Below are 12276 nucleotides of genomic sequence, written 5' to 3' on the forward strand. Positions count from 1 at the left end.
CCTTGGGTTGCACACCAGGTCCTCTCTGGCAGCTGCTCCTCGCCTCTTTGGGTTTTCCTTCTCCGGGTTTTTCATGAAAAGCCATGGATTTTGTCGGCTGGGTGGTTGACCAGTCGAATTGAGGGTTGCAAAGCCACAGGGCGAGCGCTGCAGCCGAGCCCCTTGTGCCCTCCAAAGCGTGGTCCTCGATGAAGGTAGTTGCTAAATAGTTCCCGCAGGCATCTCCTGCAGCTGGGCTGGGGCTGTCCTGCCTGCCTGCCCAACCCAGAGGGCGAGGTACAGCCCAAGGCACAGCCTGGGAAACCTTTTGTCCTGCCTGTCCCCCCACGGTGTTGCCCCAGTGAGGAGCTCTGCTGCTGGGGGTGCGTGGAGCTGCCCAAGGATGGGGCTTTGGGGGGCAGCGGCCGTGCCATGCTGAGCTCCGGCAGCGGTGGTTAACTCGTGCTCAGCCCAAGGTCACTTCTGTTGAGGTGTTTTATGGCCAACGGAGCGTAACCTGGCTCCGGAGCGCTGTTGGGAGGGTAGGGGGTCACTGAGCATGTGGTAGCTGCAAAGGTAGCGATGACTGGGGTCTGACCTGCTGACTCAGAAGGTTTGGAGCTGGGTGCTCCACACGTGGTTTCAAAGTAGGTTGGGAAGTTCTTTGCCTCTGCCTCATCTACCAGTGATGCTGGTGTTTTGTAAGAGCTTAAAATAAGTCAGCAGGACTTGGCCCTCGTGCATTTACTCACACTTCCCCAGCAAATTATGATGCCAACAGCAGGATGGAGACTGTGGAGGAGACTTTTGTTTAACTTCTGCTCAGGAAGAAAGCCAAGCCACTGAAGAGCAAGGAGTTGGTTTTCAGTCAAAAGTAGGACGGAGCACAACCTTGGGCTCTCTTTGGTTCTCCAGTTGTAAGTGTGCCCTTGGCACTCCTGTGCACCCAGCTGGCTCCCGTGGGCTTCCTATGGGAGCATGGAGGAGACTCTTGGAGCTCTGGAAAAGCAGAGGGAAATGCAACCAGCCAAAGTGATGCTGAAGGAGAGGGGTGGGAATAACAACATGGTGAGCGTGAAAACATCTGAGACGCCTTTTCTCATTCCTTTGGGGAATGGGAGACCCCATCTCATAGGAAATGGTTCACCTTATTGTAGCGATAATTTTCTGCTCATTTAATTATCTGAATTGGCACACCAGTAGGATCAGGTTGATCCCAAAACTGGTACAAGGGGAGCTGGAGGAGGATGCGAGATCACCCCTGTGACAAGTGTTTTTCCTTGCGTTTCACAGAAAGATGGGATATGAAAGATGCAAGCGCAGCAAATGCTCAGAGCAGCTATACTTCTGCTTGGTTATTTTTAATGTAACATTCAAGGAATTTCAAAGCTGCCATAAACACACCCCATCTAATAAGAGTGAGTCTCTTGTTCCTCTTTCTCTTATCATCAAATTGATTTAGTAGGCAAACGTTTCTTCTACGATAACATCCAAGAGGAAGTAAGTAACAGCGATGGTGACATCTCCCATGGGAGATTCTTGGAATCTGGCACAAATGCAGATTGCCAAGAGACAGGTAAGATATACGTAGAAACACCCAAAATCCAGCTAAGGTGCAGCAGTCATTTTTAAGTTTGTACAGCAACAGTATGCAAGATTTTATCATCATTTGTGGAGAGAAGAGACCCCCCAAAAGACTGATCTGTGCACTAGAAAACATTACACATGAAGAAAGACCAAGGGGATTGCTGTTGTTTGGGAGATATGTAACGCAGGAGGAATGGAGGAGACGGAGTATGTCCAGCTCCTTCCCTGGAAGGCAGGTCTGAGTGCTCTCTCTGCACAGGACCCGAGTTTTTGGCTCACTCCCTTAACAGTGGCAGGGGGTGAGGCAGGAGCCCGAGGGAACTCTTTGGCCAAGTGATGGGTGACTCGGAGCCCAGGGCTTGGCGGGGGCCACAGCTCCGGGCAGAGGGAGACCAGCAGTTTCTCTTGGCTGTTACAAAAGCAGGATGTGACTGATAAGGTGCTGTTGCCACACATCCCGGTCAAAGGCAAAGGCAGCAGTGGGAGGTTTGCAAGCGAACCTCAGAAGTGTGCTGAGCCTTCCTAGTAGAAGTCTGCAAACGCTGTCCCCCTTCGAGTAGGTCTGATCTGTGTGTAGAGTATTTTTCATTGAAGGCTTCCTTCTCATAATAGGCAGGGAAATGCATTTTGCAAAATTGATTTGTTTAGGGTTTTTTCTTCCATGCCCACCTTCCTCTGTTTTCCTCTTAGAAACCTGTTGTGCCATACTACTCAAAGGATTAAAACACCCCCTTGGAGAAAAGAGGTCATTTTTTTTCAATGTAAACTAGATTTACTTTTTACCTTCCTGTCAATCAGTTAATAGGAGAGATGCCTTCCTGCAAATCTTGCACTACTACCCCCACATCGGTGCATCTTCTTTTAGCACATCCCTGAACGCAGATGCAGAGGATGTAAATGTTTCTGAATACATCATAGCCTAGGCCGAGGGGAAACCAGAGAACCTTAAGATCCCCTTCTTGTTGCCTTCGTTTACCTAATGCCACCTAGAGGTAGCTGACCTGCTTTGACATCCATTATTTTGGAAAATATTTTTCACTTCTCTTTTTATTAATGTTTTTTTTTTTTTTTTTAAACGAGGATTGATGGGCCTCTTAACCAAATTTGGACAAACGGAAGGCAACAGAGAAGCCAGACACAGTAACTGGGAGAGCTTTAAGGACTGAGCCATCACCTCACGTGCCCAGGAGGCTGAGGCTTCTGTATGCATGTATGGTTGAAACCTGGCCATCTGTGGTCTCTGCAGCAAGGCCAGGTCTGCCACTTTGTGTGCCCAGTGCCTCCTGTTGTTGTGCCTATGTTCTTCTGCAGAAGTTAAACAAGAAAAAGCATCCTAGGAAGGAAGGGAAGGAAGGCACCAAGCGGTTGACGGGTAACCACGCCAGTTCCTGTCTGCGCTGAGGCCGCAAGGACATGGGGCACTGTGCCCCTCGACTGCCCCGTGGGCGACTGAGCGAGGCAGGCGGGGTGACAGGGCTCTGCAGCCCTGCTCGGAAAGGCACTGCTGCTCCAGCTGCAACACCGGGCTGGCTGCCCATGCCTGCCTGTGTCCACTGCACGCAGCAGCTGCGCAGGTCTCCGACTGTCCTGGGGAAACAGAGGGAGCAGGAGGTGGGATGAAAGGAAAAAAGGCTTTTACGGAGGCTGCCTTCTTACTGATTCCTGAGCAAACATGGCACATCAGGAACGCTTTGGTCTGCGCCACCTGAAGGCACTAGCTCTGCTTTCCCAAAGCAATGACTTGGGTAATGAATATGCAATGTCCTTCAGATGTCAGAGTGCTCAACACCAGGTTTCTGTATGCTGCGCCCTTCAGAAGTTCAAGCTGAGTATGTATGTCATAAGCTATGATGTAGACACACACAGGCCAAGCCCAGGACTGTATCTGTGCTTAAATTATTATTACAACTAACAATTAAATGTTTAATCTTTTGGAGCTGGGGCAGGCAGAGACACAAACAAAAGGCCGACTGTGAAGTCGAGTTTTGCTCCACACAACAGCCCTGCTAGGCCATTACCCTTTTCCTTCTTTTGTTCTTGAGAAAGCATCTAACATTAGTGGTTGTAAGGATCTTGCTCTCTGGCTACAATTTTAGCATAGGCAGAGACATCTCTAGTAGTCCTCGTTTGGATCATTTTTTGTTGTTCAAATATCTCGCTAAAATAATCTTGTATTTTTCAGTTGGATGAAGCTGTGCATGTATTGCCATTACACACAGGTACAAATTACCTCTAGAAAGGAAGCCTATCAAGAAAAATAACAGAGGGGAAAAGTTTTATGGCTTGCTTTTTCATTGTTGTCCATTCTGAAATAGCAGCCTACTGAAAATTCAAGGCATTTCAGACACCAAGTAAATATTCAGTGACGATTTATTGTCTGGTCTTTATTATTATTACAAAAAAAGCAGATATCAAAAACCAGCAAAGATTTCACAAGTTCCCCAACAGTTTTACACAACTGAACTGCAGTAAAATGGCCAACGTAAAACACATGTATTTCAGCCCTGGCCCTAAACCTTCAACGGTGATCTGTGGCCTGGGATGCCCTGGGCTTTACTAATTCTTTTTAAAGTAGTCCTCTTTATTTTGGAACCCAATTTGCCCACTAGCTAACACGCTGTGGCACAATGCAACAGGAATGTCAACTGCCTGGTATCCACTAAAACCCTATACATCCAGAAAACAAAATAAGGGAGCTCTGCAAGGATGGCTTGGATACCACTATGTGTTTCTCAGATTACCCCAGGCAGCCTCTGTGTTGTGCTTGACAAAAATCAAATCACTTTCAAGTTGCTGAAAGGTGATTTGCTGTGTGAAAGCTGCTTTTTCTTCTTCTCTTCAGGATCTTTGCTCCCCAAAATAAAAAGAGTTCACTGGGCTGGACTCCAGTGTAAATGGACCATCAACCTTTTAAATTCTACCATCCAAACTGCGTGACGGACAACTTCATCCCGTTGTGACTTTCCCCGCTGCGGACCCAGCATTTGACTGACCACAAGGAATCTGAACAGGCCGTGAGATGCGAGGTTAAGGAAAATACTCAGTGCTCTGGAATGATAATTGGGGTTGGAATGGAGCCTTTGCTTTCTGTCCTATTAACGGGTGTAGGTTCAGAGGCTGACCAAAGGAAACATGGTCCAGTTTTACCTATATTAATAGCTGCCCCACTTCTCAAAATATAGATCTTACATCAAAACACTGCTTGGCTAGCGAAAATAATTAAGACATTGCCCTACGTCCCTCAGCATTTGGTTGGAAAGTCAGGTCCAAATCTGCCATAATTATACACAAATGCAAATCACCCTAAACATGAAGTTGTATATGTCATTATACGTGTCACTGAAATGTCCGCGAGTACCAAATATTCCTGTTAGAAATAAAATTGCACCTTCATAATTTTCCAGAATTTAACAAAAAAGAGATCACGATATGCATTATTTGTCAGGTATGAAAGAAGCAGCGAGAAGGCAAGCTGAGAGACAGGTGCTGCCCACAGGGCAGCAATGGCATTTGGTTGTTTGGGTTTTGTACCAGCATTTCCCACGTCGTGGATGGCAGACAACCACTAGCTGCTGGATTTAAACAGTTTTCCTGGCAGTCAAAACACGGACAATGGACCCTACTCCGCCAGCAGCCAGGGCCTGAGAAGAGAAACACGGCAATTAACACCAGGTCAAGGTAGCTACAGGCTGAAATGACTGCTGATGAGAAAGGCTTCCCGACTGTGCTTCAAATGAGCATCTCCCCACTCTTTACATTAAAAACAACTCTCACAGTCAGGGTGACATGAAAGGATGATTGCATTTGCTTTGAAGACAGTTATTTAACAAGCTTTTATTTCCCTGCATAACCAAGTCACAAATTTTGCTTCCCTCTAGGAAGTAAATTCTACTTCCATCCTCTTGAATCACTGGATTGAACCATTTTGTTTGCCTCAGTCTAACATAAAACCAATTTTTAACTGTAAAATCTTTACCCAAGGAATCAGAAGTAGGCACATAAGCTCGCATGACTGTACCTTCCTCACAGTGTGAAATATAGCATTTCAGTTTTACCAGACAGAAAGGCGGTTCTTACCAGGCTCCGTGAGCATGCCTTGGCCCCAAGAACCTGCTACCATGGATAACCCAGGCAAGAGCATGCCCTATAAACGCACCTTCTCATGCCACTGCAGCAGCACGGCGCTGCTGTTGTCTGAGGGGCTCTCAAAGCCTTTGTAGATGTACTTCATGAGCAGGTCAACGCCGTTCTTGTCCAGCGACTGCACCGCCTTCTCAATATCGTTGGCTTTGAAAGAGATGAGGACCTTCAGGACAATACTTTCTGCACGATCCTTTCAAAAAATAAGGAGAGCAGAGATACATTCACTCTCATATAAGGTGCGTTCAAATATTACTCGTCTCTCCAACAAATAAAACTAGATTTTTTTTAAACAATTCTAAAATGTTTGAATAGGGCAGTTTGTGTACAAAGCTTGTGATAATAATGTATAACAGACACGTCCTCCCAATGATAAACAGCATAAAGGAGTTTAACACGTTTGTCCTGCTCTAGGTTTTCTGCCTGTCTGCTTGTGTTTGCAATTGTCCACCTATTAAATGAGGTTATGGCTAAATAATAAATTTTCATATAAAAACTCGAGGTCTGGCAAATTCCAAAAGAAGTATAAGAATTAAGTACTTGACTGGCCTCCCTTGTCATCAGAGCCTTTTCCATGCCTTTGTACTGTTTAATGTGATGCAACTATTTTATTCCATGAAGTGCCATTGGCCAGCCTGGAAGAGGTGACTGCTGGAAGCCACATATTTTCAGTACAGTCAAATTCTGTCCCAGGCACACCGGATGCAAACTGGCAGCATTAATATTTTGCATTAATAACCATTTGGAAGTTGACCTGGATGTCACTTCAGGCCCAGGAACGTGTGTGGCATGATTACAGGAGCAGATTAGCCATGTAATCAGCAAAAAGCAGCTATTCCTGTTCATCCATCTTAACTGAGGGAGGATGAAAGAAAAAGGTCTTGGGTTTGTTGGACTTTTGAATAATTCCATTATACAAATACTTCAAGCAGCTTCCTTCTTCAGAAATTATGGATGTTAGTTTTCTTGTTCAATTTAATATCCCATAGCTGCTTGGCTTAGCGAGACCTCACATGAAAAGCTATAAGTAAAAACATAAAAGTTCCATGAGATCAACTAAAAAAGAAGCCAAACATCAGAATTCAGTCACTCTGCTCTCTTCAATTCCACTGCCTTCAAAGTGTATTCTTAAATACATCCATATACATCTAATGGAAACAAGTCATTAATGTGAGGACAAAGCTGTTCAGTCTTCTATACAGCACTATCTGTAACAGATAGCTGGATCTCACAACCCTGTGAAAACCCTCAGGAAAGGGCTAAGGCTAGGTGAAAAAATCTCCAGCGGTGGCCTGGTGAGCAGCACGGAAACGTGACCATCGGGCTCTGTTCAACCAGGGAGAACAGACCTCTGCAGGCACCATCTAGGCAGCTCCACATCTTATCTGCCTCTTCCTCTTCCCGCTGCAATCATTAGCCATTCAAGGTTTATTCTGGGGTGATTCAGAAATACATGCACACAGTAGGCTCCCATATTCTGTCACAGGGGGAGTGCTTGCGTGTTCTGAGGTTTTAACGTCTTAATTTTGATTGGCTGCAATAACCATCAGTTCTTCCTTTTTTGTAGGTTCACGATCTGGCTGTGCTAGTAGAGTTTCATTAGTCAGAGGTGACTACAGCAGCTGTGGTTCCTTGCTTGTTCAGTACCAACTACATCTATGTGCTGCCAGGTCTGGATCAGACATGGGCACCTGGTGAGGTGTGGAGTTAGTTAGTCAGGGCACACAATATACCACCAATGCAGCTAGGAGAACACACGAGACCTGATCTAGCACCAGGTTAAAGGTATGTGGACAGATGACATCCAAGCTACGGTACTTTGAACAAGATTAAAACACTGGAGGTCATGGATGTTTTGACACCGGGGAATACCCTAAAACCAGCTTCCTTGGCTTCCTCGAAGTACACCTGGCAGGGTGGGTGGAGTGGGGGTTATAAAAACAGGAAAGGATTTTTAAGGAGTGACCCGTAAGTGATTTAGTTAATTTTTCACCTTCACTGCCTGGTTCTTTGTGTTGATAGGAGGGTTCTTCAGAGCCGCCTGTAGTGCAGCCATCATGTTCCCTGTGCCAGATGGTTAAGGACTAGACACCATGTATTTGGAAGTCAACAGAACCAGCTCCAGGACAGCGATACTTCTAGCTGGCTTGTGCGTGACTGAAAATACTTAAGGTTCAGTGGATGCAATGATTCCCTCAACAGATAGCATAGATTACAGTGTAAGGTAGCAATTATTAGGCCACCTGAGGAAGGAGCAGCACCAACAAGATGCTGTACAGTTCCAATATTGCAGAATACTTCTTGGGCCTTTTGTTGAATGAGGATCCAAGTAAAAAATTATTCTCCATCACTTCTGCAATTTGTAGCTGCCCTCGAGAACAGGCCTCAGCTCAGCACATCCACCTCCACCAGCCGCCGGGGCAGCAACCCAGCAGCGGCCGGTGGGAAAAGCTACTCCAGGAGCCAGCCAGCCCAGGAAGCCGGCAGTAGGAGCGGGCAGACGGAGCTCTCCTTTCCGCCACAGGAACCCCCCTTCCTCCATCCCTCTCGCCGCCCGCCTCCTCCCCCCATAAGACACCTCCCAATACCGCAGCCCCGGGACATGCCGCCTCTGCCCTGAGAGAGGAAGCGGGGCCGCCTTCCTCCTGTCAGTCCTGGGCCCCTTCCTCCTGTCCGTCCTGGGCCCCTTCCTCCTGTCAGCCCCGGCCGCCCTCCTCCTCCTCCCTCTCACCGCCGGCCGCCCGTCAGACTCTTCCCGCCCTCCTGTCAGGACTCTGCCGGCTCGCCCCCCTCCATCCCTCGGCGGGAGCGCCGGGCACGGATGCTCCCATAAAAGGCAGCCCCGGCGGCACCGGCCGCCGCGGCCGCTCCCCGCCCGCCCCGCGCCCCCGCCGCTGCTGACGGGACTTCTTCCCGCCCCGGCGGCGGAAGGATATTGCCGCAGGCACGAGTCCACCTCGCCCTCATCGGGCCCCGCTTGCCCGTCGCCTCCTTCCTCCTCATCCACGAACTTGTTCTCGTCGTACTCGTCCACATCCACCCGGCGGAACCGCGCCGACGACACCGTGTGCTTCGCCATGGTCTCGCCGCTCCCCGCCGCCGCCCGCCGCTCCGCGCAGGCGCCCTCCGCCCAGCCGCCCCCGCCCGCCTAGCCCCCGGAGCGCACGCGCGAGGCGGGGGGGGGCGGGGGGGGCGGAGGGAGGGGGCCGCGCCCTGCGCAGGCGCACTGAGGGGACGACCTCCCGCCCGCGGCGCGAGGGGGCGCAGGAGGGAGGCGAGCTGCCGTTGGTTGGCTGCGAGTGCGTCATCGCTGAGGGCGGGGCTGGTCGGTCGCCACGGTAGCGGGGACGCGCATTACCGCCCGAGCCGTGGGCGGGCGCGGCTGGCCCTCGGCCACCGGCGAGGTGCGGGTTTGCCGTCCCCTGGCAGACCGCGACAGCGCTCTCCCTGCGGACCTGGAGGCAGCACGCGATGCTGTGCGGGATCGACTTCGGTCCCGTTTTCAGATGGGTATGAGCGAGGCAGGAGGCCGCCGCCCCGTCAGGCGCCTGCTGGGGGTGCGAAGCGGGGTTCGCACAGCCTGGCGCCGACGTGGGGTGTGCCCCAAACAGGGTCTGGCTCCGCACCTGGGAGCCCGAGCTCAAGCACCGCTCTGTTACCGCAAGACTCGAAAGATAGCGTTGGCTTTATCTTTCTCGGCCAAAGAAAGTAATCACCCCGATACTACAGTGCAGGCAGCCTCTCGTGATCGTGCTAGTTAGCATTTTATCAGAAAGTGCGGAGTGAGTATGATCTAATTCAAGAAAGCTTTTCTAAAAAAGCGCCTAGGTGCCGTGAAAGTAAGGGATCTGGTGGATGCTAGTGCAGTTCCGCCTCCCTTACATCCTAAGAGACTCAGGAAAACTTTTGAGTTTCCAAGTGGGATCACCTCTGCTGAAGTTTAAGGCCACACTGGGAAGCAGCCTCTTTTTTTTTAATCGCACACATAATGGCTGTGACCACAGAAAGAGTAAAAAAGGATCAGAAGCACTGCTACAAAATTAGCCAGTGTGTTTATTCACAGTTGACATTACCTGGGAAGGAACCACCATTTGCTGGGGAACAACATGTTCTTGACTTCAGTTGCCCCATTCTTTAAGACCTTTAGTACAATAACAAATATATTGAATCACAAAGTGAAAACACTGCTCCAAATGATAGGAACTTCTTTAAGTTACGCTTGGACTGTAAAGATCTGTTATCTGTATTATCCTGTTAGATACTTCTTACTAAGTAGAAAATCACACAGCTTTGTGAGGTTCCTCTTAATGGAAGGCAGCAGCCCTAGGAAAAACAAAAACCATGTACGCACACACAGATATATATGTATATAAACCCCCCTGTTATTAATGAAACAGCTGGTGGGAAAACGTTGCTCATATATCAGCCTTACCTGCAGAACCACCTTCTTAATAGAGGAGGAATTTAGGATATGTCACGTGTTCCACCAAAGTTGCCTCAGCTGGGAGGCTACAATCCAGCTGTAGTTGTGGTTGTAGCTTGTGGACTGTTTACATATTTCTGGTAGAAATTGCCTTAAGGGCAACAAATAAATTAGTTGCAGGAGGTAATCAGAAGATACTGAGGTTTTGGTTTTACTGCTATGGGTTTATGTTTGAAAGGTATAGGACTAAAATAAAAGCATGTTATCTTAATAATCAGTTATTTGAGACCCACAGTTATTCTGTGGGTTAACTTTTGTAGGAGATGACTTTATTGGTGGGGGTTCTTTTTGCCACCTGTGATCTCAGTTTTACAGCCTGAAGGTGGTTCAATTTATATCATCTTCAGAGTAGGTGTCTGCTGCTTGGAAACATTTCAGAATTATAAGTTCCATTGAATTATTCCTTTGGCATTTTAAAATGCCTTACTATATTTTTAGGTCTGGGGTATAGATGTTCCCTCTGAAAGGGCAGAAAAATGCCTGGGAAAAGCACCAAGTCTCTTTGAGACATTGGAGGTAGCAGACTGCCTTTCATCGCTTGGAAAGGCTGTTGGGAGGCCAGGCTAGGAGATGAAAAGGCCTTTAAGCTCTGCTGCACAGCAGGCTTTCCCTGCATCACTTGTAGAAAGGCTTTCCTCAAATATGGTTTAATTCCTCTTAAGCTGTTAATTTGATGTGGATTTTGTTCATCTGCTAGGTTTCTTGATGGTGGAGCTGGGTGATAAAGGGTTGACCCTGGGATGCCGTACACAAAATTACAGAGGAGGTAATGCTGTGCCGCCCCAGGCAGTCTCTGCAGAGTCACCCGAGGCCACAGGCTGGAGAGGCTCCGCAAAGCTTCCCGGTTCCACACAGCTGGGGGGAAACTGTCTTCAGTGTGATAAAGCTGAGAGAAATAGATGCAGAGCGTGACTTCTGGATACTTCAGCAAGAAGTTGTAGATTTTACTTATGCAGCAGTGGTAAGCCTCGTTACAAGGAGAGTAATTTGAATAGAGCATGATGCATCCAATGTTTTCATGGGTATCTGTAACTGCATCCAGATAACCACCCATCTCAAACAGCATAGATTCTGGATGGTTGTCTTGGTCAGTACAGTTTGTAGCATGGCCTTTTTGGACTACTCTGCCCGAGAAACTCCTCAGTTCATAGAAGAGAAGGTGTGTATTTCGGAGAGTTGCGAAAGTTGCTGTTGATCTGTATGGGAAAGCAAAGACCCTGCAAAATTCTGCGTAAGGCATCCTTGCTTCTTCACCAGTCCGTATGTGGTAGGGACACTTAGCACAGATGTGGTTCTGTCTCTGCCAGCAATAGGGCTTTACCACAGTCCCCTGATTTGTCAGATATTCTTGGAAAATGGTTTTCTCTCCCAGATTCATGTTCTGTTGAAAAATCTCCCTGTTTATGTGCTGTATAGCTGACAGTCCTGAGTGAAAAAGGAAAGTAATATTTCAATTCAGCCCTTCAATTTGTTTTGGATTTAAGCTGCAAAAATAATAGCGGATAATCTCTTCAGAAATATACTGAAACTTGTAGCAGCGTCTAGAAACTTGGTCGATGACACAGAGAACAAAGCTGTCTTGCAGCCTGGGAACACTTTTAGTTTTCACAAACTAGCCTTTTTGCTAAAAACACGAGTAAAGACTATTTCTCTGGCTTCTGCCCTCTTACCCTAGACAGAAGAAACTGCATAATAAAAAACAGCCATGTTTTTTTAGGAATTGATTAGCAGATGAGCCTTATGCAATCTGGCAAAACAAACAAGTAAACACCAACAAAAAAAAGGCATAATTACCATCTCAGCAGCTCCAGCTCAGGGTAATAGTAAATATTTATCTGATTTTCTTCACTGGCTTTTTAGGATAGATTCAGAGTTTCCACTTTAGTGATATTGGAAGCTTTTTTTTTTTTTTTTTTTCCCAAAATTATACAATGAAGAAGAAAGTTACTATTGCCCCCCCGGTTTTGGCAGTTCAGCTGTAGAATGATCTTTCCCAAGTGCGGTAGATTTGCTCTAGTTGTAATGGTGATGGCAGGCAGGCTCCTTTAGTTGTTTACAGGTGCCAAGTGCTAGGAGACAAGAATACA

The 12276-nt window shown here is 47.7% G+C and overlaps 2 protein-coding genes across 2 annotated transcripts; both read right to left on the reverse strand.

The window, feature by feature from the left end:
• Positions 1-3918: 3918 nt before the first annotated feature.
• Positions 3919-8834, reverse strand: ARPC5 (actin related protein 2/3 complex subunit 5). The gene is made up of 4 exons (XM_075038677.1): positions 8642-8834; positions 7700-7771; positions 5723-5899; positions 3919-5207 (listed from the first exon to the last, which is right to left on the reverse strand). Exons 1-4 carry the CDS (start codon positions 8783-8785, stop codon positions 5145-5147), a joined length of 456 nt encoding a protein of 151 aa, XP_074894778.1. The 5' UTR covers positions 8786-8834; the 3' UTR covers positions 3919-5144.
• A 1714-nt stretch (positions 8835-10548) lies between these two features.
• On the reverse strand, positions 10549-11567 carry APOBEC4 (apolipoprotein B mRNA editing enzyme catalytic polypeptide like 4). The gene has a single exon (XM_075037548.1). It carries the CDS (start codon positions 11565-11567, stop codon positions 10587-10589), a length of 981 nt encoding a protein of 326 aa, XP_074893649.1. The 3' UTR covers positions 10549-10586.
• Between the last annotated feature and the right edge of the window lie 709 nt (positions 11568-12276).

Source organism: Buteo buteo, chromosome 10 (assembly GCF_964188355.1).
Source record: "Buteo buteo chromosome 10, bButBut1.hap1.1, whole genome shotgun sequence".
Taxonomy (NCBI): Eukaryota; Metazoa; Chordata; class Aves; order Accipitriformes; family Accipitridae; genus Buteo; species Buteo buteo.

Excerpts from the sequence above, each read along its gene's own strand:
- ARPC5 (XM_075038677.1), bottom strand. The coding sequence starts at position 8,785 with ATGGCGAAGCACACGGTGTCGTCGGCGCGGTTCCGCCGGGTGGATGTG. Across the intron at positions 7,772-8,641 it reads TGGACTCGTGCCTGCGGCAA|GGGAACATGATGGCTGCACT; the intron begins TATCCTTCCGCC and ends CCATCTGGCACA. Across the intron at positions 5,208-5,722 it reads TGCTGCAGTGGCATGAGAAG|GCCCTGGCTGCTGGCGGAGT; the intron begins GTGCGTTTATAG and ends TTCTCTTCTCAG.
- APOBEC4 (XM_075037548.1), bottom strand. The coding sequence starts at position 11,567 with ATGAATCTGGGAGAGAAAACCATTTTCCAAGAATATCTGACAAATCAG.